This window comes from Aedes aegypti, unplaced genomic scaffold (assembly GCF_002204515.2).
Source record: "Aedes aegypti strain LVP_AGWG unplaced genomic scaffold, AaegL5.0 Primary Assembly AGWG_AaegL5_hic_scaff_213_PBJ_arrow, whole genome shotgun sequence".
Classification (NCBI taxonomy): domain Eukaryota; kingdom Metazoa; phylum Arthropoda; class Insecta; order Diptera; family Culicidae; genus Aedes; species Aedes aegypti.
The window spans coordinates 1-27,400 of NW_018735643.1; the positions used below are offsets into that span (position 1 = coordinate 1).

Sequence of the window (27,400 nt, forward strand, 5' to 3'; positions counted from 1 at the left end):
AATCAAAAATTCAATGCCAATTGTTAGATTACACTAAAACGATCATCATACAATAAAAAAATCTATAGGTTATCGCGATAAATTCTAAGTTATCTACAAATTACCGCCGGTTAGAAATTTTTTTAGGACTTGCTCCGGTGTTTTAAGTACTACAAATCAAACAGTAGTTTCCAAAAATATTTCAAAAATCTGACATGAATCTAGAAGCCCATACATTTCTGTAGGTGCCAAAATTTGTTAAATCGGGCTTAGGTACAGCCGAGATATAGTGGGTTGAAATTAAGCGTTCCAACTGATTTTGAGTGCTTCGTCCTCAGGCTGTGGTTAGTGGAATATCTATTCACTCAGCCAAAAATTCGTTAAAATATGAAGGCTTGATAACAGCTCTAATTTCATAAAGCTCTTATGGATTGTCTATAAATAGTTGGATAGATAAACCATAATGCGAACACGCTATAACTTAATTTTACGTATAACAATTTCATTAGGTCGCCTTCACGATCACATGCAGCCAGTGACAAAAAATATTTTTATTTTATTTTATTGATGTACAAGGGGTCAGGGGCCAAGTCTCCAGCATAAGTTTGATAACTCACACCTTCCATAATACACCGGGAGTTTTGAAGTTTGGGAAGTAGGCAACGCAGCATCTTTGACCTGGGGTTCTTTAAGTTTTGCTTCTACTCAAGACTTCCACTACATGTATGAATGAACTAGTTGTGCTGGCAAAAGAACATAAAATCAGTCATACATATAGCGGTAGTTGAAGTGTTTTGCCTAAGGATTTGGGAAAGGAGGGATTATGTGTGGTGTTTTGTAAATAGCTCTGTGGAACAAATTTGTTATTAGTTAAATAATTAGTTAATCTGATTTACCTCAATTAACAATAAGAATTATTAAAGAAAAAATATACTCATTGCCATTACGCTGTCATGATAAGGGATATCCTTCTTCTTGGATGAATTGTTCCTCGTAGTGGATTGCGGGGTAGGTATGAAAAAAGGATAAGGAGAGATGAAATGTTTGTGATGTTACATGCTTTAACTGCAGTATCGGCCTACACTGAAGTCATACAAAATTTGCTCTTTGGATTCCCACAATAACAATGCTTGAAACTGATTAGGGTAGGTTACCAGTTATGGACATAATGGTTCCCTATTTCGCCATACGTAGATAATTTTATTATTTTCAAAATTTTAAATCATTCTGTGTGTTTTAGTAGTTTTTATCTCAAATGAATCTCGATGTTAAAACATTCAAAAATATTCAAAAATGTGAAAGTATGGTCATATGGTCAAATAGGGAACCCACTATAGCCATAACTGGTACACTTTCCCTATAAACAACAAAAAATGAATCCGAAAGAGCGAAAACCTTTATGTTTCAATGTAGACTTTTCAGCTTTATTGCATGTGAGAAGTTCTTGGTGATATTCTCACAACGGCCATTCAGAATGGTTCGACGGATGTAGATAAAAGATCATTACAATAAAATAACCGCGACGCCATGTTAGTAAGTTCAGAGTGATTATTGTATTTGCAACTGTTGATTTAAATAGTTAAGCTCAGGGTCAATTATTTATAGAACTTTTTAGAGAGGTCCCTGGGCTTGGTATTATATTTTCCAGGGAGCGATGATTTTAGATATTTGATCGCCTGTATTTCGTAGTGTTGATTAGAGGTGGCATGAACTTCAAAACAATGGCAAAGTTTTTATTACAATAAGTTTTTTATGTATTCTGATTTAGTGATTCTATTCAAAGTACTGCATAATACGGTTATTATTCATTGAAATTATTTATACTCCAGGAACATATAATTTCAAGCAAAAACTTGATGACACCATAACACTCAGCATGTCGAATTTAGAGGCCACCAATAAAAAGGTTACGTATACTCTTCTTCTTATTATTCTTCATTTTCCTGACGCTACGTCCCTACCGGAACCAAGCCTGATACTCAGCTTTATCAGTTAAAAATACAGGTTATTAAGCAGGAATTTTCTTTTGTAATGAGATTTTTGACAACAGAATAATTCTTCGACATATCTTTTGAATTCAGTAATAATGAATAAATAAATTCAATGAATGAAAACCGTCCAAAAACATTGATTGTATCAAACAATCATTTTTTTACCATATGCATTGTTGTTCATCAAATGAAGTTTATAGATTGCGCGTCGGGATATTAGTAAGTCTTGTGATAATATCTGTAGTTTTAACGTAAAATATTGACAAAAGTGCAATAATTTAGAATTGAAATCTTAAATTTTGAAGCAAAAAACATCCTTGATATTCTGAGCCAGAAAGTATCGTTTTTAGTACCGACCAACATGCATGTGAAAAAAGCGAAATTGAAAGATGAGAAGCAGGTTTTATTCTAATGTGGACGTAATGGCGGAAACGCAGGTGTATCACTTCGAGGTTGGAAATCTGGCGGCCATCTTGGATTTCGACGCCATCTTGGTTTTTAGCAGTTGAATGATTTTGTACCATCTCAGCGCTCATCATGTTGAATTATGAGGCCTCCGTTAAAAAAAACAATCAGATTTTTTTTCCTAATCTTATCTCAGCTGTTCAACTGATTGTTCAATTCTATCAATGGTTTCAGACCTAATAAATGAAAGAATTAATGCTATTTTTCAGCTCGAAGATATGCAGAAGAATCATTCAGGTAGCAAATAAGCGTAAAAAAATACTATTTGATAATTTGTTTTTTAAAGCTTGTTAAACTGAGGGGCTGGCTCTGTTCCAGTAGGGACGTAACGTCAGGAAAAGAAGAACAAGAAGAAGAGTAAGTGTAACGGTAGCATTAAAAATCAAGTTGAGTGCTAACCAGGTGAAAAATTGATTCTTCTATTTAAAACCAAGATGGTGTCAAAATCCAAGATGGCCGCCAGATTTTTTCACTCAAAATGGTATTCTTATTCTTTACTCGACTCTAAAACACCAACGGTTGAAAACTTGTTTCTTTCTTGTACAAAAAATGATGTTTGTATTGATTGCACTCGCCATATACGTCAAAATCGTATAACATGATTTAGAAAATCGTTCATTTGATAGGGTAAATACCATTGCTCACCTAGTTTCTGTAGCCTATCTTACGCAATTTTCCTCAGCTTTCTGATGGTGATCTTAGAAATCAAAATTAGCGGTGCGCTAATGGTGAAAAAACGATTTTTCTAACAAAATTCAAGATGGCGGCCAAATTCAAAATTACCGCCAAATTTTTTTCAAGTTTAAATGAAAGCTATATCTTTTCTCTATACGATGCCACTAAGTTTGCTATTTGTTCCAAGCGAAACATGAGACATATCACGTGAAGAAATACCCAAGATTTATCAAAAAATGAGCTTTTTCGCAAACTGTTCAGCTAGCTGGCGTACGAGGGGTCCACCAATTTGAGAAAACAGAAAGGACCACCCTTAAGTTTTATCGAAAACTAGCGATCAGTGACATAAAATTTGAATTCTAACGATGGGTGCTGATGGCGGCCTGGTTTCAGCGAGAATTGCTCATGGATAGCTACCGTATGGGAACGGCGAGAGAAATTGGATTAGATGTTGAAGAGGGCATACCATATGAGACAGTATTACTTGAAACGTCCTTCCTTGTGGCTAACATCCCCTATGGGAACGGCTTGAGTGTGTTTTGAAAATGACACTACCTGACAGGCTGTCTTGGTAGTGTCATTCTCAAAACACACCCAAGCCGTTCCCATAGGGGACATTAGCCACAAGGAAGGACGTTTCAAGTAATACTGTTTCATATGGTATGCCCTCTTCAACATCTAATCCAATTTCTCTCGCCGTTCCCTTACGGTACCTATCCATCTAGTATTCATTGCTTTCTTCTCCATGCTCCCTCTTACTTCGAGCAAAATAGACCGATATGCCGATAAACAAATTCAAAATATAATTATCACGGTCGATACCTTTGTATGTTAAATAATAAGACAAAATGCCGTTCTTTGACTAGGTGATGTTATTGGATCTCCTATGGTGTTGTAGTACTATAAAGTATTTCACTCTCTGGGAATTCTGACCTGATATTAATTTTTCACTTAATAAATAGAATGAAATAATCATGCTTAATAAACACTAAGCACTATCACTGAACTAATAAATCTGATCAGGCATTGCAGAATTCGCTCTCATTTGAGTATGAAGCACGATCAAAGCAAGCAAAGAAAAACATCCCATCTGTTGCGGTCTACGATCGTCATTGTATCGCAAGGTGTAACAAGTCCGATAAATGGAAGCAGCGAGCGAGAGCCCCCAAAGAGAGAGCTATGATAAAATCCATTTTTCTCGCTTGTTTACCGTTGGGGATAGGGGTTTTTCTTTACTGACACGATAAACAATCTACGAACTTCCAATAGCAATAGTGCCCCCCAGGCTTGGAGCATGTTAAAGGGGTTTTATCATGCACTACTATCCCCCCAATCTGATCAAACTTGTAGCAGTATACGATAAACAGTCTCTCATAATGTGCAGCATGTTATGATAGTTACCGAGAGCGATACGTGAGAGATTCTCTCAATTTTCTCAGGATTCAATCCCTGAATCTGATCCATCAATTATCGAAATTTGACAAGGTTTTGAAGAAAATCAATGAGTGAAAGAACTACTTATTAAATAAGTCACATCAGCTAAGTCCATACATATACAAATGTTAGGCATAGGGTCATGGCGAACGTTTGGTATGTATGGTAATAGTTGATTCTTATCTAACGGGGGTATTACAAGACCACGCGGACAATTTCGAAACAAATTAATTCTATAGATCGGTCTTATGTATCGAAAGGCTCAGCTATGCTGTAAAACCATTCCTTAGAAAACACTCATTAGTACCGTCATGTAATAAACGTAACGCAAGAGTGGGTGTGGTTGGGCTCTGCGTTACAGTCATTGTTCGCGTTTGACAATGGGGACATTAAGGTCAAGATGAACCGAGGCCGGGCTTCAGTTCTGTGGTAGCACAGATCTGGAGAGTCAAACAGCCACTCAGATTGTAGACTTGGTCTATTGGTCACTGGTCAGCAGAGTGATTGTCTCGTTCTTTAGGTTTGTGCTCTTGTAGGCAGGGATGGGAAAAGTACTGTAGCCAACATTTACCACCTCTACATTCACATGTTTCTATACGATCATCAAAATCCAAAGCAAACCACGGTAAAAAGAAGCAAGATATTATACTCCAAAAAATGGCATTTGGCAGTGACGTCATTCCTATCGCAAACTCGAACGAGTGCAAAAGAAAGCAAGGTCTGCTCTCCTTTACTATCTCAAAGCCTGCTTGACGATAGGAATGACGACACATGCTTTGATGGAAAATCATGGGAATAGTCTACCATTACACGTGGAAATAGCCTACCTTGTTGTGTATACCGTGAAGCAAACCATGGCCGTTCAAAACAAAAAAATGTCACGGCTCTTCAAAACTGTAATCTTCTTCTTCCCAACGTTTATTCAAACCCGAATGCGAAAAGACTCGAGCACAGTGGTAACACGATTTTTCCGGTTTTTGGGGTTTTGCATGTTTGCTCGATAAAGGCGGTATAAAATTGAACTTGTTAATATGTATCGCAACGGAATGATTGAACTTTTGCTATTAGCGCTAATAGATTTCAATTAGTTGAAAACACAAGCCAAATATTAGCGATTGAATTATTTAACTTTTTTTTTCAATCATTCACCTCGAGATGGCTGCCCGAAAACGATCATAGTGGAGAGACAAAAACATTCAAGCGGTGTGTGATCCGTTGGCAGCGCAACGCCTGATGGTATTAATGCTGCTGCTGCTTTGGGTTTTGGTTGACTGGCAGAATCGTTGAACTTTGGTAAATTGTGATCACACTTCCCAAGCCTGCTTGTAGGATTGAGATTTGACCTCGGTTCATCTTCATCTCAAATTGACTTCAAAGACCTTGAGAGACACAAATCATTTCTGGGGTTCAACAATACTTATACAGGTTACTTGATTTTTTACTTGAGTTTACTTGATTTTTTAAGGAATTTGGAAGATATTGAGGATTCTTATTTCTGTAACGACAAATAACAATTAAGATATACATAATCTGACAAGTACATTTTTAATTTGGGATTATCATACAATGACACGACAGAGTACAACAACGACATTCAACAAAACTTCAATACACTATGTTTCGATGAATAGTTACGCAATGATTAATTGATTGCTTTACTACTTGTTTCGCTACATAAGTTGATGATTTTAATCTCTCATATTGCTATTTTAAGTTTATTTTTCAAATTGAATAGATTTGATTAGTAGTTTTCATATATTTTTTTCAAATATAGTCTTTTCCTTACATATATATTTTTACATGCTAAAATACTTATTCAATATTGAATCACTTTGCTCGTAGGCTCTCAAATAATCAATAGATTTGTTTGACCTACGGATTCATTACATTTTGCAGCATTATTAGCATTATTGTGTCAAGTCTATCCTATTTATCTAACACCCAAGCCAATCCTATTTTCCTTCTCCCATGGCGTTTGCGTGGTCAGTATAGACTATTCAGCCATTACCCCTCCTATCATCGGCTTTGGATTGACTTGCGCTCTTATTGCCCCACCAAATGCTGCAAAATGAAACTTCTTAGAGAAGTATAAGTAAAGCGTGAACGTGAAGTAATTATCTTCCATCCCATCCTCAAGTGCTCACCACAAGCACAACATTTCATTCTGGCACTTTAGAACGTCCATGTTGCAACTTGTTCACACAAGAAATCTGCCTCGATCGAGTTGGCAGAACGTGCCCATACCCCTTTCTGAACCGAAGGACAAGGTACAGTCAGTGACAAAAATTATTAACCAAATGCTGTTTTCCATACAAAATACCCTAATTTGGGGATCTGTATCTCAGCTTCTGGTTGGCCGAATTTGCTGAAATTTGGATGACGAACTACAAATAATCTGAAATTTCGCGTATACTGAGCTCATTAAATTTCAATTGTTTTCCGAGAAGTTTCAGAGGGTTGGCCAGAAAGAAAAGTAAGTAATTGAGAGATTTTTCGATTTAATTCAAAAACGTTAAGTTTTGGTTGGTTGGTTTCTTCGGCAAAGTTGTTCATTTTCGAAAGTTCCACAAACTTGCAGAACACCAACCACTTACAGCTCACCGTTTTCACAGCATGTCTGGTAGAACAATTAAGATGAACTGTACAACAGGTTGAAAAGCCAAAGCTTTTCCTACTCAGCTTTAAATAATAAAGTTAACAAGATAAACAGTAAATAAGTAAAATTAACATCTTTTTTGATAAATTCGGGGTAATGGGCATTCGGGCTTGTGTCATAGAATTCGTTTATGCATACACGCCAATAAATTGTGCGGTAAAAGCTACCATTTTAGGGGGTTAATTTAAGCGCTCGCACCGGCAATTTTCAGCAGTTGTAAATTATTTCTGTTAATTGTACCTGTAATGTGGTGGGATGTACCGTAAACATAGTAAATTGGTCTGAAATTCCATTATAGTTTCAAGAATGGGCGTAGTCAGCTTAAATAGTAATTTTTACCACATAATTTTTCCCGTGTAGGAGAGCAAAAATTTCAAAATTTGCATCAGCCTAATATTGCATAACGCATATAGGGAGTCGATGCCGGTTATGGACCCTTTGCGTATTATGGACCCCCTACAGAAAAACAAAAAAAAATAACACTCAAAGCAATCTTATTCCTATGAAAATCCCCCGGGGAACTTCGATCACATTGTTGGTCAGCAGTTTCTGACAAAATATTTGGTTTGAGACGCATAAATACAGATATTTGAACACTTTTGTAAATGAAACCATACAAGAGGATCCATAATACGCATTTCCAGGTGGGTCCAATAGGCACGTCGGCAGCGAGCCGGATTACATGGGATTCAAATGGAGGGTCCATGATAGGAAACGTCAAATTTGTAAACATTCCTATTATGGTCCACGGGAGGGTCCATAATAGGCATTCGGACAACAGTTTTCCAAATGTATATTTCGCTGGAAAAATCGAATGATTTTGTATGTTTCATAGGCGTACTATGAAGTAAAGACATTGAACTTGTTGTTAGACTCCACAAAACGTATATCCGTCTGAGATATCATTGCGGAAAAGCGTCGAGAATGAATTTCAGCTACTAAGGGGTCCATTACTAGCATTGAAACCCTATGTAGGGTATCCGTCCTATTATGGAGGACTTAAGCACGGTGTTGAAATTAAAATCGTATTGCATTGTCCAAAATCTAAATATTATAGTATTTTGCAATGTTAAGTGTTAAAACTATCCTTTGTCTGGAGTAAAGTGAAGTAAGAAAGTAATTTTTGGAATCATACATACATTTTTTGACATAAATCTGAAGCTCTTCCTCTGTCCTATTATTGCGGTATTTTGTCCTATTATTGCGGTAGTGCCGTCCGATTATTGCGGTATACCAAAAATCATAGATTTCATTACATTCAATATACATCCAATACCACACAATGTTCGAGCATTGAAATTATGCTCCCTCCATGTTAATGACACTGCACGGTACTGTCAGTTTGTGTGAATTTGGACATTATCTATGACGAAAACTAATTCATTACTTTATGTCACGATTCGAAAACAAATCAACAGTATCGAATGATTTTCTGCCAGTTTCGTCTCCTCTTTCGTCGTAGGTGAACAATGTTAAAGTGTATAGACAAGGTTCTTCCATCTGAGACCACTAGTCGCTATATAAGAAATGAATTTGTTGACTTAAGTATAACCTACAATTTTGATGCTTTTAAAAATAAACTAGCAACACAATTTTAAAGACTTGCTTCCTTGCGATCATCTTATATCTTAGTTTTTCAACGTATTTTTGGCATGTGTTCCGATTTTCAGTCAGTTTACGTGATTTTTCGGTAAAACATTGTGTTTATTTGCAAAATATTTGTAAATAAGAGAAACTACAGGGTAAAAATAAACATAAACCTTTTGTTTGACTAAATAAATGTATGAATAACTCAAAATGATGTCCATAATTAGTGTCCTAATAATATAATTAATGTTTCCAGCAATTACATTTAAAATGACTATTGGAATATGGAATTTTTGAATGAGATTTACAGATACCGCAATAATAGGCAAAAATCTATTTTCATTGTCCTATTATTGCGGTATATGCTTTTTCTCAAAAATATAGAACTTTTATTCAAAATTCAATTTCTACCATGTAACTACATCTATACTGAACTGATATACCCGCTACATATAATTGTTTTGGTTCTAAACTTAATAAATTAAGCTTATGAAAACCCGCCCGTAGATAGAGAGACTGGTTAAAAATATAGGTTTTTCTTGATGCATCATTTAAAACTGTTCTTCCAACGATCAAAATCGTTTAATTTTTAAAGCATTCATCTCGTACAGCTTGGGAATAATATAAGCTTTCATCATCATCAATAATATCCATAGAAAATAGAGTTTTCGATTAATAATGAGGGTTTAATTCTTCTACCGCAATAATAGATAATACCGCAATAATGGGCAAATTACCCTACTTGCGTATTATTGTGAGTTCGGTCAATAATTAGAAAATGCAATTCTCTGAAGTTGGATTTTTGTCGGATCCGAATGCGAATGGAATGCTACAGGTTTTGCGCATAGATTCTGAGGAAAATCCAACTCCCACGAGATACCGTTTCTAACTTTTTAAAACACCGACAATAGTAACTATCATGTATGCGATCATCCCATAACATTTCGTTTCAAATTTACTAATAGCCGTTACATTTTCTTTTTTTTTTTAGATCTATACGTCGACAATTTGGACCGTTGATAGCAAAGCTTTGGCTCGTATTTCAAATATTTAGTCCAGGAATGTTCATATCAAGTACAGCATTGCTTCCAAGGTTAGTAACATTATAATAAAAAAGGCTCGTTTATGGGTGGCGTTTATCAGACTGAAATACATAAGGGAAAGTTGAAGGTACAAAAAAAAAAACTCAGAACGCTGAAAGTCAAATGAAAAAAAAAAAATGATGGATAGAAATCTTCTGAACTAGGTACCTATTTAAAAGCAGAATAATGTTGATCACTAAAATTGACACTGTGTGTACCGATAAGATTAAACAACGAAAAACTTTTCAGACCTCTGCGGTTATTTTTTTTATCCTTCCGTAACAAAATCTACTAACGGGTAGTTTGAAATAATCAAAAATATCGTTTAAAAGATGACCATTAACACGTACAGGTCGGAGTGCAAGCAAAAATGCTTAAACCATTTCCATTCAGCGAATACTTAACGGATATAAACTGATATAAATAATTTGTCACTATACTGGTACACATATCCAGTTTATAAAAGTGGCCAGAGGAACTCGGGGATCTTCGTATTTTTTGGGACATGCCGAGTGATCTTTATTTATTAACAATGGCAATCATTTTAATTTGCGTAAATCATTAAGATCTGATATTCATTTTTCATTTCATTTTGCAGCGTTTGGTGGGGCAATGAGAGCGCAAGTCAGTCCAAAGCCGGGGGAAGGGATAGGTAATGGCCGTAATAGTCTATGCGGACCACTTGAACACCATCGGAAAGGATAAGAAGGGTTGGGGTAGGGTATAGGGAATTGGAGAAGACTTGACACAGTAATGCGATTAATGCTGCAAAATGTAAATGTGCTGAAAGCAATTTAGGGTAAATGATGGCTTCGGCACCCTGAGGGTATTTTCGGCTGCACTAACTTATCGTCCTTGTTTAAAATTATCTACGGAACAAGAGTTAACTTCACTGCCCTCAACATATTCCTTGAACTATAATCTTCCATGTAAATCACATCTTTCACAAAAATATTATATAACATGGGTTTTATCGTTAAAAGAAATAATTGCTTGCGAAATTATCTTCATTCGTGAGCTGCCGAATAAAACAACACAAGAACAGCTCACAAAAACTCACCACTTTAAAAGTTCCAATTCTCCGCTCCAAAGCCGATTTTTTCACAACAGCTACGCACCGATCACTTATGCACTATTGAACTTTTGATTTGTATATAAAGCACTCGAAAACACTTAATTTTTATGCTTAAAATTACAAATTAAAATTAATGCACTTTGATTTCCTCGGCAATCACTTTTTATTACGGGAACATGTTGCCAGAAAACCATATTCCATTGCGGTGTATTTATTGTTCACGATTTAAATTCACGGAAGAAAACGAATATGACTAATTAATTCATTGGAATTAGCCAACAAAGCATGCATTGGTAACAATTGAGCCTTTTTATACTTCCTTATTAGTAGATTGTAGTGCATGATCTTCAATATACTGAGAAACATATAAAATATACGTCTTTTAATAGTTGAACTATTTTGGCAACACTCCTGTTGTTCTACAGGCAATCAGAGGATGATGTTTTTGTGTCAAGTCATAAGTGAATTGATTTGCAAAGGGCCTATTCTGATTTTCTCATACACTGAGAATAATAGGAACGCAAATAAATTTTACTGGCAAAGTTTGGAAGTTTGGAATGAGCCGATCGAACAATATTCATAAACCAGAAAAAAAATCGTGGAACATTGAAAACAAAAGTGCAAGTACCGTCGTTGGGGGTGAGATTTGGCCAAAAATGCGTAAGTCCTCATTTATTTTTGAATAAATTCGCAATTTGACTTGATGTGTTCGGCTAAATAAAAAAAATATATGTATGCTCATTGAAAAATAGATAGAGGATAGAGTGATAGTATCCTTATCCCAAAAAATTCCCATGATGATACTATCAGTACAACATCTCTCAAATAACAATGATGGAGGTTCTATCTTTATCAATTGATAAAAATAGAATAAAAATTGTTGGATGATGGGTATAGAAAATTAACTAAATTTCATATTTAGGAATCCAATGTGGCGGCTTCAGGAGTGTAAGAATTGTTGGAAACCCATGCAATATGGGTATTTTCGGAACGGGCACGATAAGGATATGACGAAAATCGATATCCGACGCCATTTTGAAATCCAAGATGGCGGCCTCCGGATTAGTAAAATCATTGAAAACCCATGCAACATGGGCATTTCCGGAACGGACGCGACGAGGGGATGACGAAAATCGATGCTCGACGCCATTTTGAATTCCAAGATGGCGGCATCTGGTCAAGGAAAATTGTTGAAAACTCATGCAATATGGGTATTTTCGGAACGGGCCCGACGAGGGGATGATGAACATCGATATCCGACGCCATTTTGAAATCCAAGATGGCGGCCTCCAGATTAGTGAAATCATTGAAAACCCATGCAATATGGACATTTTCGGAACGGGCGCGACGAAGGGATGACGAAAATCGATGCTCGACGCCATTTTGAAATCCAAGATGGCGGCATTTGGTCAAGGAAAATTGTTGAAAACTCATGCAATATGGGTATTTTTGGAACGGGCGCGACGAGAGGATGATGAAAATCGATGTTCGACGCCATTTTGAAATCCACGATAACGGCCTCCGGATTAGTAAAATCATACCTCGATATAACGTAACTCAATATAACATAAACAAAAACATGATTTATGAATGATTTATGATTTCCGTCATCCCCTCATCGTGCCCGTTCCAAAAATACCCATATTGAATGGGTTTCAATGATTTTACTAAACCGGAGGCTGCCATCTTGGATTTCAAAATGGCGTCGCACATCGATTTCCGTCATCCCCTCGTCGCGCCGGTTTCGAAAATACCCATATTGCATGGGTTATCAATGATTTTACCAAACCGGAGGCCGCCATCTTGGATTTCAAAATGGCGTCGGATATCGATTTCCGTCATCCCCTCATGGTGCTCGTTCCGAAAATACCCATATTGCATGGGTTTTCAACGATTTTCCTTAACCGGAGTTCGCCATCATGGATTTCAAAATGGCGTCGGACATCGATTGCCGTCATTCCCTCGTCGCGCCCGTTCCGAAAATATCCATGAGAACATACCTTGAATTATTTTTATTGGCTTTTTCCCATTATGCGCAAGATTTTGGTTTCAGTATTTGTATCAATGATAGGATAGATAGGGATAGCTATAGAATTTTGCAAATAGTATATTTTTTTCCCAAACATAGATGATAAAGATATGCTTGATCCAGCGGTGATAAAAAATGCTGATAGTATCTCCATCCGTCTATCAATTGATAAAGATAATATAGTCTATCTTCTATTCATCATTTTTAAAGAAGTGATAGTATCCCTATCACTACCCATAGTGATAGTATCTTTTGATAGTATCAAAAGATAGACGTGATAATGGTAAAGGGAGAGGGATAAATTTGAAGCCTGTTACCTGGAATCGAACCAAGAACCTTGTGATCGATAGGCTCGTGCGCACTATTCTCAACTATAGGGTTTATGGACAAAAGGTCAAAAGGACAAAAGGTTAAAGGACAAAAGGTCGAAAGGACCAAAGGTCGAAAGGACCAAAGGTCAAAAATGATTTGCTTGGTGGGAAATTTTTCCTTCTTTGGAAAAATATTTTCGAGCAGGGGAGACAAAACCCCTTTTTTGTTCTTCGACCTTTTGTCCTTTCGACCTTTCGTCTTTCGACCTTCTGTCCTTTCGACCTTTTGTCTTTCGACCTTTTGTCATAGATTCCGTCTATCGACGCCTTGATGTGGGGTAGACTGGCCCTTAAACAAAAAAGTTGTAAAACTCAACGGGGCACCCCCTAGATATGAGCCTTAGGGTAAGAGAAACGCTCTCTCAAAATTTCAACTCAATTGGTTGCTCCACCAGCTGGCGCATTCGATTTGAAGTTTGTATGGGATATTCGTCTCAAATATATTGAAAATTGATCCTATGTCACTGTTTCGTTCCGTATACTAATTGTGCACGTTCAAATAAGCCCAGAATGACAAATACACTAGTTGATACTCTAATGAACATAATTGCAGAAGGTTGTATCTGGATTTAATCTCATTTTCATTACTCTTTCTGGTGTTGAAAGTTAGGCTTAGATCAGCACTCCCGTACAGTCACTTATATGCATGCGACATGTGCCTCAGCTCGCCCAGCGTCATAGGTGGCTATGATGCGTTTAGTGGCTACCTCCAAGCTATCTTGAAGAAATACAAGCAGTATTGCATGATATACTTCAGATGGTTAAAACACAAACTTTATTAATTTTGATCATGGTACAATCTTCTACAATATTCTTCGCTATTACATCAAGTAGTGTTTTTGACATTCTGGGTCCAATTGAACGCGATCATTAATTTTCCTGAACCAAACAGTAGATGATGTGCTGTTGCTCATATGTTTGAGCTGAAAGTCCCATATTAACTTCAATTCAAATGCGCCAGCTCATGAAACGACCAAATGAGCTGAATTTTTCAGAAAGGCTTCCTCTTACCCCAAGAAATAATCCTGGGGGGTGCCCCGTGGAATCATACAACTTTATTTTTCTCCCATACTGAGCTAGGCCAGTTTAATGTGGGGTGATGCTAAAACGATAAATAAGTGTTGATCGTACTGAACATTTATTTATTGAGGTACGAGTCAGTGAGGATAAACTTCTGCTTGGTGTAATTTATTCTCCTCCGGATGTTGACTGCTCTTATCTAATTGATCAGAAACTCTCCGAACTATCGCTTGATTATGAGAAAATTGTTCTAATAGGTGATTTCAACACAAACTTAAAGAAAAATTGTCCCAAAACAACTCGTTTCTGTGAAGTACTAGATAACTTCGGAATGTTTTGCGTTAATACAGAACCTACTCACTTTTATCCTGGGGGCAGCTCATTAATTGATTTGCTTATAACAAATGACATAAATTTTGTTCTTAATTTTAATCAAGTGTCAGCCCCAACTTTCTCTCATCATGATATAATTTTCTCATCTCTCAATGTATTGCGTTACAGAAATGATAACCCTAGAATGATCAGAGACTATAGTCGAATAGATTATCCCTCGTTACAACACTATTTAAACGGCATAGATTGGTCCTTGCTGTATAGTATTACAGATTCTGATACGGCTCTTGATTTCTTCAACAGTGTTATAATTCAGCTTTTTGACAATTTAGTTCCATTGCGGGCTCCTCGTCATAAAAATAATGCACCATGGTTCAATAACGATATTTTAAATGCTATGATCGCTAGAGATGTTGCTTACCGTGAATGGATTCGTAGCAAAAATTTACTAGACCATCTTCAGTTTAAAAGACTACGCAATAAAGTAACCCAACTAATTAATACAGCAAAGTCGAACTACATGTCTTCGAACTTGGAATCCGCGATTTCAAGTAAAGAACTCTGGGTGAAACTCAAGCGCCTCAATGTCACTGGAAGTTCTAACAGTAGCGCTAAATTTCATCATTCCAAAGATGAAATAAATACTTTTTTCGGTGAAAATTTCACACGTGATTCTACACATCCTTCAATACCTCTTTCCAATTCTAGTGGCTTTGCTTTCACACCTTGCAGTGAATTGGAGGTTGCGAATTCTATATTCTCAATTTCTTCCGATGCAATTGGTTTAGATGGGATCCCGTTAAAATTCATAAAGATTATTTTACCTTTCATCATCACTCCTTTAACGTATCTTTTTAATTTATTTATTTCAAGTACCAAGTTTCCTCGCGCTTGGAAGGCTGCAAAAGTAATTCCGATACGCAAGAAGCCTGCCGGATCTGATCTGAATAATCTTCGCCCAATAAGTATTTTGTGTTCGCTGTCCAAAGTTTTTGAGAAAATCGTTAAGACTCAAATTCAAGAATATATTCAACGGTTCAGTCTGCTCAGTCCTTACCAGTCTGGGTTCAGGTCTGGGCACAGTACCACATCAGCGCTCCTAAAGGTTCATGATGATATTCATCAATGTATTGACAAAAAAGGTGTTGCTTTTCTGCTTTTAATAGACTTCTCTAAAGCCTTTGATAGAGTCTCACATGCTAAACTCCTGCATAAATTATCACATCAATTCAACTTTAGTCGCGATGCTGCTTTACTGATAAAATCATATTTATGTCAACGCACTCAAGTAGTAGAACTAGATGGAAGTCTGTCTAACACAATTTTTATTTTGTCAGGTGTTCCTCAAGGATCCGTTTTGGGTCCTCTGTTGTTTTCGTTGTTTATAAACGATTTACCATCAATTCTGAAGAACTGCTCAATTCACATGTTTGCAGACGATGTGCAGCTTTACATTTGTTCCACTGATTATAACACATATGATTTAGCACAACTCATTAACTATGATCTGGAGAGACTTTCTAAATGGTCTTCAAGTAATTTACTTCCTATAAACTCAACAAAAACTAAAGCTATGTTCATCTCTCGTCGACAAATTCGTGCAACTTTACCTGATTTAGTCATTAACGGTGACAAAATAGATTATGTTGATAAAGCTTGCAATCTTGGCGTGATTTTTCAGTCTAATCTTGAGTGGGATTGTCAAATAAATGCACAATGTGGGAAAATCTATGCAGGCTTACGACACTTACGACTCACTGCAAATATGCTACCTGTTTCAACCAAATTAAAGTTATTTAAATCACTCTTGTTACCGCATTTTTCATATGGTTCAGAACTAGTTTTGAACGCATCAGCAGCAGCCTTTAATCGACTGAGAGTGTCACTAAACCATTGCGTTAGATGGGTATTCAATTTATCCAGATTTTCTAATGTAACAGAATTTCAACGGCAATTGTTGGGTTGTTCGTTTTATAGATTCTTCAGATTACGATGCTATATAACCTTATTTAAAATTATTAATCATGGTCCACAATACTTAGTTGACAAGTTACAGTCTTTCAGAAGTGCTAGAGTTCGAAACTATATACTTATACATCATAACTCCTCTCATTATAGCAATACTTTTTTCGTACGTGCAATTAATCTTTGGAATCAGCTTCCAACAGATATTAAATCTATTTCTTCACTATCAAGATTCCGAGCTGAGTGCATGAGCTGGCTAAATGAAGGGAATTAGTTTAAGTTAGATGAATTGTTTAACGGGGATATCATGTTTTTGATTGTTGTCTTTTGTAATTAAATCATATTACGATATAGATTTGTATGAATTGGATAGAATGTGGTGTGAGCAACGAAAAATCCGATTGTAGAATTTTTATAAGGGTGATCCCTTACTCTACAAGTATAATTGAATAAATAAATAAATAAATAAAAAAAAAGCTTTCGTATTGCAATTCGTCATCAAACGTCAACATCCCACCGCAAAATCGCTAGTGTTTGGAGGGGATTTTAACCTCCAAATTGCCAAATAACCTCCAAATCATCACCTCCAAGTTAGTTCTAATACACTCCGTTATTTGAAATATGGTGGCGCGTCGATCGTCGCAAGTTTATCGTTAAACAGTCAATAGTTCCATCTTTCTTAAGACAAAATGAATGAATTTCTATAGTCCAGATCGCCGCATGTAGAATTGATACGCAATAAGAACAAATCAAGAGAATCGTGTTCGACCATTCCGCCCTCCGCAACGGTCCTTGTATGAAAAAGTAAATTTTGTGTTTGAGCCTACTCCCCCTCCCCCTAGAGCGTTACGTAATTTGTGGACGGCGCCTTAGTCTGCACAAATTTAGTAGCGTTGTGTATTCAATATGACTCTCAGCTATTCTATTTATAACTGCAATGCTGTTCTCAGTGTAGTCTGTATTTTTCTGCATTGGCCCTTTCAACGAGTAGAACATAATGGGTGACGTTCAATTTCAGGCATTGTCAACAAATATGAAAAGTTACCAATACATAACCTAGTTTTTGTACATTTTTGGATTGCCGAAGAGAACAATTTTGTTGCCGAGTAATTGCATTGCCGATAAAAGAACAAGTGTCTCGTGACTTTGGTGAGGAAAAATAGACGATTTAGAGAACAAAATAGTGTTTTGTGCATAATAAATAATAAATGAAGTGTGCTCAAGTGTAGTTCAGGTGTCTGCTGTTAATTGTTGTGCTTTGTTGTTGTGTATAATTGCCTTCTTAAAAGTTCAACTGCTTAGGCTGCCGACAATACGTAAGTTCCCCTAATTTGAGTTTTGAAGTTTGATTTGACTTATCAAAATTCCAAATAGATCGGCCATTGTACAAGTAAGAAAGAATATGCTGATCGCTTTCTAGAAATTTTATAAACAACAAAATAATAACAATATGTTAGTGATGCTAAGGGCTGTTGATGGCACGATGCGACGCTTTAGGAGTTTTTGATACTGATTGAACATTACTATAAAGAGCGCAATTCAATCGATGGTGATAACTTTACAAACTTTATCTGTTTTTGCACTGATTGACGATGCTGATTTATATAAAAATATTTGATATTATTAGTTCATTTGTTAAGTTAACAATAAAAAAAAAATTACATACCCTTGATGAAAATACTTCCCTGACCAGAAATATTCTATTTTGAGCGCCCTTTTCGAAGCTTTTCTATCCAGGTATCCATGTACTGCTTTCAATCCTGAAATTATTCTTATTGTGCATGCTCATGCATTATATTAGTGATGCTCATAATCATGCAACAGATAAGAAGGAGAGAAAAAGAGAATATAGGAACAGTGATTAGTAATGAGTAAATTATGTAGTTTTGTTAGAATTATAAACAATTAAACAGTATTAATGAATAGCTTATAAAATGACTTTGCAGCATAGCTGTGCCTTTCGGATCGTAAGACCGATGTATAAAAATAATTTGTTTCGAAATTGTCCGCGTGGTCTTCTAGTGCCCCTATTAGATAAGAATCAGTCATAAACATACATACCGAATGCTCGCCATGACCCTATGACCAACATTTGTATATGTATAGCCTTAGCTGATGTGGCTTTTCTAATAGGTAGTTCTTTCACTCATTGATTGTCTTCAAAATCTTGTCAAGTATAGAAAATTGATTTTATTTAATTTATTACTACATTGAAGCTACATTGTACTTATTAAATATTAGGTATTATTTTATGTTTTTATCACTATTGATATTATCAAGGCCAGAATTCCCAGTGAGTGAAGAATTTTATAGTACTACAACACCATAGAAGATCGCTAAACATTACCTAATCATGGAACGGCTTTTTGCTCTATTATTTTAAGTAGATGCTATTGATCTTCCTTTGCTCCTATCCGCAACCCGGTGCACGCGCCCTGTTGGTTTTCGAAAACCTCGTAGAAGATTACAAACCGTCAATGGCATTCCCAATTACTACCCCACATTGCACATTCAATGGTCTGATTGTGCTCCCTCAGTTCGTAATCTTCTCGCCAGCTTGAAATTATATTTTCCCGAAGTGAAAGTAATTTTGATGAGTGATAGCCTAGTGCAGCCCAACTGCATAGTACAGTAGTTTAACCAGAATCTTTAGGTCAGAAGATAAAATCTAAATTTTGTAATAAAAAGGTTGCCATTGCTTTGAAATTCACCCAACATCTAATCAAAACTACTAACAACAGCGATCAATTATCAAAATTCATCGCTCCCTGGAAAATATAATCCCAAGCCCAGGGATTAAGATCTGATATTCAACATAAAAAATGAAGAAGTTTGCACCATTTAGAATGTACCGGTTGTGGCCACTCGGACTTAATGCCCTGAAGAACCGGATATAGTTTTAATAAATACTAAACCGTTTCAATTCTCGACAACTAAAGATCAAACAAACTAAAAAGCGTTCCAATAAGCTTGGCACAGATGTTTAGATAGAAATTGGACGAGGACCCGAAAATGGTCATTTGTAGGGTCAATCAAATGCAGGACATATAGTTATCCAATTGAATAGTTTCTCGAAAGCTTTACGCTGATGCGTTTTTCTTTAAATTCTATGATATAATGGCCACATTTTAGCCGATTCCGGAAATTCTCTGTGACTTGAAATTTGCCTCCTACCTACAGGGGCACAAAAGTACATTACCCTTTCCATCCGACCTGACCCACCGGAATAATTCCGACCATAGGAACATTTCCGAGATCCTTTGGCCACTTTTAGAACCTAGGTATGTGTACGAGTATACTGACAAAAAAAAAATAGAAAATCTGCTAAGTATTCGCCGAATTACGAGAGTTTTAGTTTGTTTTTTTGTACATATGTCACTCAGGCCTACACGGGATTAATTCAAATATTATGGTTTTACAACAATATCTTCATTTTCAGCTCTTTTTCCATGTTCTTAACAATTGCCTTTGTTTCTACATGGTGGCAAAAACAGTACAAAATGGCAATCTTGAGCATAGTTATTTCGACGTTTGTTGGTAAGTTTCATGTTTCACGTTAAGGTTTTGTTAAGTTAACTATTACCGCATTTTTTCAGGTTGGCCGTTTGCAGCGCTCGTCAGTTTACCATTTCTTTACAACGTGTTAGTTCAGAAACGGTTATTCCGAATGTTTGCATATTGGAGTTTCCTATTTGCAGCTTCTGTTGCGGTTCCTTTAGCTATGGTCGACTCATATTTCTATGGAAAGCTAACGTTCGCTCCTCTGAACATTGTGCTCTACAACATTTTTTCACAACATGGACCGAACTTGTTCGGAGTGGAATCCAAATATTTCTATTTCATTAATTTGTTCCTAAATTTCAACATCGTCTGGTGCTTTGCATTGTTGTGTCCATTTTTCATAGCGGCCAAGTATGTGCTACAAAAACTGACAAAGGCAAAAGTATCATCAACCGATGTCTTCTGGAGACTGTCACCTCTGTACATCTGGATGATGGTGTTCTTCATACAGCCACATAAAGAAGAAAGGTAAGATCAGCTTTTGAGGATCTCTTTTTTTGGCTAACAATAATACCTTTAATTATAACAGAAATACCTTTTGGAATAGTTTGAGTGGGGTATAGTTCAACCATTTTTCAAATTAAGGTACCTTAAACTAGGCCCAGGGAAGTTAAGGAATATTCTTTTACGAAAAGATCCTGGACCGACTGGGAATCGAACCCAGACTATTTATTGTTAGGCTCTAAATCCATTAGATATCGAAAAGCTACTCGAACATTACCCTCAAACTCGTTTCAAGAACGGGTATTGTTGATGCATTATGCTAGAAATAATCCATTTCTGGTTGACATCAATCGTGGTAGCTTCCAGACTTCGAGGGTTCTGCTGTAATATTTTATCTGTCCATGAAACAACGATATCTATGGACAGGGTGTCGACTACCTGGAAAAGCCTGGAAAGTCAGGGAATGTCAGGGAATTTTATGTTTGACCTGGAAAGTCAGGGAAAGTCAGGGAATTTCACTAAAGGTCAGGAAAAAAGTATTAAACTTCATGAAAGAATTACAATAATTTCTTACATGCTTTGAATACGAATGGGAATCAATCTTTCAAAACAGCAATTCACCATTGGGAAAACGCTTTTAAGGTACCGTGGGGCAAGTGGGTAATGGAATTCGCATAGTTGAGATTCTTCCAATTCTAGAGACTTTAAATTGAAACAAATGAGGTTGTGTATATTTTTTAGCTTGACTCCCACCATATATAAGCAGCATGCTGAAATTTATTTTTATGAAAAATTTAAGATAAAAATACAGAAAAAGTTTTTGTAAAATGTCTGCTTACTTTTCACTTGCCCCAAAAGTGGGGCAAGTGAAAAGTTTGACCGTTTTGAACAATAAATTCAAAAACAAACAGTTATATTCACGATTTCTATTAGCTTTAACACTTGTTAAGGCTTCCCAATGAATAATAACATAAGTAACATGTAAACAAAGAAAATGTTATTCTTTTCACTTCAATTTCCTTCTGTTCAGTAATGTTGGTTGAAATGATTCGACAACATTATAACTGCAACATTTCCAATGTTAGTTCTTACATTATATGACAGCAATTGCATTTCTGCTCTGTATAATTTCCACTGCTCGTTATTTGTTTTTGAGAAAGTCGGATATGACGTCGGATAACTCTTCGGGAGAAATCAAACAGAATCCTTCAATAACGTATTTAGGGTCTTTTTTATGTGGGTAGACCTATTCCCCATTTTTTATGTTTTGAACTAGCTTTACATAGACATTCCACGAGATTTCCGTGTGTTCTCTAATATTGCAACTTTTCAGTCAACGTCTTCCTTTTAATTGGCTGCCCGAAGTAGACATATTGATATTGTAATGTTTGGCAACATCTTTTAGAGAATTTCCATGATTTCTAATGAGTATACTGCCCATAATCGCATAACAGTCCCATGTCGACTTTTGACCGATTTGCGTTTTTTGCATAAATCAATTCAACATCACCAGAAGCTCGATAAAAACTGCTAAAAAAGTAGCCTTTGCTCCTAACTTGTACAAAAACAAACCCCACTTGTGTTGTCCCATCTTGAAAATATTCACATAACAGTCTCATCAAAGTCCGCTCAAAGACATAGTGGCCGGGCTCAGAATGGGTACCACTTCTATTACTACATACATTCGGACTATCGGCACTTCTAGTTATTCACTGATGTGTAGCGAAGTAAAGGGACATCAATTATACAGAGAAATCTCCATGAGTCGACGTTCTATGCCTTAATATCGACTCATGAAACCAAACTAGAAACAAAATTTCATGGTAACTATGATGATTCGCTCTAACAGCTTTCCAAATCATTTCTGTTCCAAAGCTCGATGTTTCCATGAGTCGATTGTCGCTTCAGATATCGACATATGGAGGTTTGACTTTATTTAAAACACACTTGCTTACGGCATTGTAAATGTCATGTATTCACGCTGTTTCAAAGATATTTTTAAATTAGTGAATATTGCACATAATTTATTTTATTTTTGTATTTTCAATTATGATGCATAATAGATTTTCATTTGAGATAAATATTAATATTATTTAACGAATATTAATCTTCTTTTATGTCCGTAACCATTTGGGTGGTACGAGGAGGATAAAAATCAATGAGGAACAAAAAATAAAATAAAGTTCATTATATATTTTTTTTATTCAAATTTTGTATACCTTCTTCAAATTATTTTTTGCTAGTGCTCAGGAATATTGAACTAAAACTTATTTTTTGCGTTTTCGATAACTGGTAAAATTGCCTCAATGAGTACTTGCTTGGAAGTGTGCAAAATAAAAACTTATCAACGCGGAAGCAAGATTTCCATATAAAAACCATCAGCGATTATCGTCTTCTTCATATGCTCATTGGGAAAATACAGAAAGACTTTGGCTCGGCATCATCCCACGAGCCAATGTATTTTAGATCTATGGTCAAGGCTTACAGATGTTGCCTGAAATATTTGTTTCGTCATTCTGGATCTCTCATATAACAGATTAGCAAGTTTCGTCCAGAATCAGTTGTTCTGAAACATCTCGAATCATTTCCATCGGATTCCATTTCCGCATTATTCAAAAAATGATCTTCTGGATCTCTCATGACTGGGACTCATTACTGTAAGCGCATTCCACACCATGACGTGTGTTTTGAGAAATCATCCAATCCGATGTTTTTTTTATCTGGTGATTCATTCATGGACATACAGTAAACTATCCGTAACTCGATATTCTGATATCGCGATATCGAGTTATAGAATGTGTAGTAAATGTGGGTTTTCGTGGATACCATCGTGGGACCATCGCCTTGAATTAAAGTTACCCCGATTTTGTATTCTTTAACACGATATTTCCCTGACTCGATAGTCGCCTTAACATCGAGTTACGAAGAGTTGACTGTACTATAATAACTAAATGTTTACGGCCAAAGAACATAAAAAGCAAATGAAACAACCAGTACTTTAATAACAATGAGTGTTTTAGTAGCTGTCGAACGAGGCGATGAACATAATGGGACTGGTATGCAAATATATTGCTATATTATATTGTATATATTCGCATAACAGTCTCGCTACGATTTTTGTGCAAATTTTCAACTTGAATTCAAAAGAAATTTATTAGGCTTGTTCGTGTACTCAACAAATAGTGATATGTAGAAATATAACACATTTTAGGCCAAATAGAGACTCAAAATGGAGCGAAATTGTGTCCACATTTCAATCGTCTTTTTCACTGTTTGTAGTTTTCCAACATGGGACTGTTGTGCAAGGAGGGGCAGTATAGTGTTTCTTGAATTATCAGCACGTTATGTTTTTCTATGATAATTGCGAACCATGTTTACTTATGGCTACTTAAAGAGAAAACACAAATTCAATCTCTAATGATAAACTTTTCACTTGCCCCACATGATAAGAAAATTGACGGTGTTTAAATTTAGTTATGTTTAGGTCTACGTCGAATTAATTCTAAAACTTTTTTTATTGCAGTTTGAAACTGTCACAGAAGACAACTAAGAAGTGGTACAGGAAATTATTTTCCGCCACTTTTTTCCACTGAAAATATTAAAATAAGATTGTACGCCGCCAACTTGTTACGGAGTAACAGTTGACAGGTTAACAATTTTTCACTCTATTATGCAATAATGGCTGAGAAATCTCAGAAATCTCTTACCTATGGTAATGTTCTCAATGACCTCAAAGGTTTAAGCATGAGTTTAAAACGTTAATTCTCATATTCAGTAAAATATATCAATTGTTTTCACTTACCCCATTTACCCACTTGCCCCGCGGTACCTTATACATAATTAAATAAAATGTAATCTTCTACATATACTTATCCTAAGAATTCATAATTTTCTAACATAAAAAGTATAAGGAGTGCTCTATCTATTTAGTTCTAAAGTTTGTTCGATTTGATCATTGACTATTTTCGCGGATTTCGTTCATTGAAAAAAAAAAAACGTTGGTTACTCACTGGTATTTTTCTATATTTGTGTTCCTGAAAATTTGTGGTGTGGTACATTTTTTCGGATGAATATTTTGGACTATTTCACAAGCACGCCTCAATTCAGAAAGCAGAAATTTTATTTCAAGACGTCTGCTCGATAGTTCATTGAAATTTTATGAGATACATGTATACTTGTCTACTTATAGAAGAATTCCTAGAGGAATTTCTTCGAGCATTGCTGGAGGCACGCTGTTCTTGGATAATTCAATACAAAAAGCAATTCTGTAACACTTTTTAGAGAAACCTGAAGGAGTGATTAGTAAAATACAAACTTTTGAGTTTGGGTTGCGGAACTTCTAGGGGAAATCTTAGAAGAGATCTCGAAGAAGCATTGGAGGAAAACCTGGTAAAAATGTTTAATAATCCCAAGAGAAATTTCTCAGACATCTCTTTTGAATTCCTTGGAGCAACACTAACTTGAGTTAAGCAATTCCGTATGTTCAGTATTTTTTTAAACTAACTCTCGGCAAAAAAAAATACGTTTGTTAGTTGATTTTCGCAAAATATTTCCAGAATCTCAGTAAAAAATAACCCACTTACTTAGATCTCGTCAAAAGTTATGTTTGCTGAGCGCTCGGCATTAAGAATTTTGGAAAATGCCAAGACTCGGCGAAAAAAAAAAACAGTCTAGAGATGCATTTTGAACAGAACATGAGCTTGGCTCTTGAACAGAACACAGTGTGCGGCGTGTTCAGAACATGAGCAATAAATAGAAAAATATCAAAAATAAACGCGTTACAATCCATCATTAAATTGATAACGTGTTTCCATATTTTTTGTGATTCCTGCAAAGCATGTCATTACAACAAATGTGAGTTTTGTCCATGCTCATGCGTTCAATGGCTAAGAACATGAACATGAACAACAACAAAAAGAACATGATCTGAGCAAATGCGTCTCTGGTCATGCGAATAAACGGACATGTATCTTCTTATACAAATCTCATTTTTGTTAAAATAATCGATTTCAGTGGCCTGGAATTTTTCTAGAAAACGACTGGAAGGTCAGGGAAAGTCAGGGAATTTTATTTTACATATTGAGTCGACACCCTGATGGAATACCAGATTGATGGTTCATGGTTTCAGCATTTTGCTTTTTGATAAACTAAAGAGTATTCGCTATAACTAATACGATTTTATATTTCGCAGGTTTATTTTTCCAGTTTATCCGTTGATTTCGTTAAGCGGTGCATTATCATTAATAAGCCTTCTGCAAATCAACGATCAGATTCTACAACGATGTGGAAAAAACATCGCACGTCTTATCCGCCGTTTGCTTATGTATGGAGTTACTGCAGTGTTTATCACGCTCAGCCTTTCCAGATTGTACGCGTTGTACATTAACTATCATGCCCCTATGGATATTAGCTCCGGTGTGGATGTATCTCCTGTTGTGAAAAATGTATGCCTAGGAAAAGAGTGGCATAGGTTTCCCGGAAGCTTTTTCATACCGAATAACTATCGATTAAGATTCGTGCCATCGCATTTCGGAGGAATTCTTCCGGCTTATTTTGACGAGACTGAGGCAGGCACTACTGTCGTGCATAACTATTTCAACGACATGAATCAACCTAATAGTCACATGTTGTTCGATCTCGCCCGTTGTGATTATATGATAGACTTTGATAATGGCGCAGATTTTGCGCCAAATGACGATGAGCCAAATTATTCCAAAGATAGTGCAACATGGAAAATAGTGCAGAGTATACCGTTCTTAGATGCGTCATCTTCGCATAGCTTTTATAGGGCATTTTATGTGCCAAACATAGGGCAGCAATATGTTAAGTTTGGTAACTACAATCTTTTAGCTAAGAAAGAATAGAGAATACATTTGAACACAGTTCAACATGCTTTGACTATGTATCAGCGATGACAATCTCCTCAATACATCGAAATGATTATTTACAAATCGGACGAACCAGCTTTAAAATCTCCAACTATGAGAAACTGGAGGCAAACTCTATCCCCTCGGAGGGGGGAGATCATCCCGGGTAGAGGAGAATAGCAAATGAATAACAAAATTTACCATTAAAATAGAATGTTTGAATAGCAAAATTTGTTCTTTGTTTGTTTGAAATAAGAGATAAAATAACAAAAATAATAACAAAGTTTGTATGGCGTAAGAACTAAATAATATCTTATTTTGCCATTGTAATAACAAAATAATAACAAAAATATAGGCAACAGTAAATAACAAAATATGTTATTATTTAGATATTGATAGCAAAATAATAACTAAATAAGCTATTCAAGAGTAGATCAAAATAATCGTAATTTTAGTTCTTTATTTATTTATTTATTTATTTATTTATTTATTTCAATCCATCTGACATCAAAGTCTTAATGAATGCATAATAAAACATAAACGCACATTACAATAACGATGACTGACAAATTTTATGCTTGAAGCGCAGCGATGTTTCACCAAAGTCGTACAGATCCTCAACCAGAGTAAAAGAACGAATCATCGAGCATATTGGATCGTTATAACCGAACGTTGTTCGGTGAAACCTGCTCTGCAGCATAGAGCGCTGTCGAAGAGGACGTTGAATAGCGCGAAAGTTCAGCATGGAAAGTAACCGAGAAGAATCAATTTCATTGCCCATAAGTTTTGCCACAAAGATCGCTTGTTGCATCTTCCGTCTTTTCTCAAGGGTGTCCATACCAATTAATTTGCAGCGTTCAGGATAA

The 27,400-nt window shown here is 36.0% G+C and overlaps 1 protein-coding gene across 1 annotated transcript; it reads left to right on the forward strand.

Moving 5' to 3' along the window:
* Nucleotides 1-9,754: 9,754 nt before the first annotated feature.
* On the forward strand, nucleotides 9,755-26,555 carry LOC5569009 (alpha-1,2-mannosyltransferase ALG9). Its single transcript, XM_021856725.1, has 4 exons — nucleotides 9,755-9,880; nucleotides 20,102-20,199; nucleotides 20,259-20,691; nucleotides 25,859-26,555. The coding sequence occupies exons 1-4, from the start codon at nucleotides 9,849-9,851 to the stop codon at nucleotides 26,529-26,531; spliced, it is 1,236 nt and encodes a 411-aa protein (XP_021712417.1). The 5' UTR covers nucleotides 9,755-9,848; the 3' UTR covers nucleotides 26,532-26,555.
* The last annotated feature ends 845 nt before the right edge of the window (nucleotides 26,556-27,400 follow it).

Excerpts from the sequence above, each read along its gene's own strand:
- LOC5569009 (XM_021856725.1), top strand. The coding sequence starts at position 9,849 with ATGTTCATATCAAGTACAGCATTGCTTCCAAG. Across the intron at positions 9,881-20,101 it reads AGTACAGCATTGCTTCCAAG|CTCTTTTTCCATGTTCTTAA; the intron begins GTTAGTAACATT and ends CTTCATTTTCAG. Across the intron at positions 20,692-25,858 it reads CAGCCACATAAAGAAGAAAG|GTTTATTTTTCCAGTTTATC; the intron begins GTAAGATCAGCT and ends TATATTTCGCAG.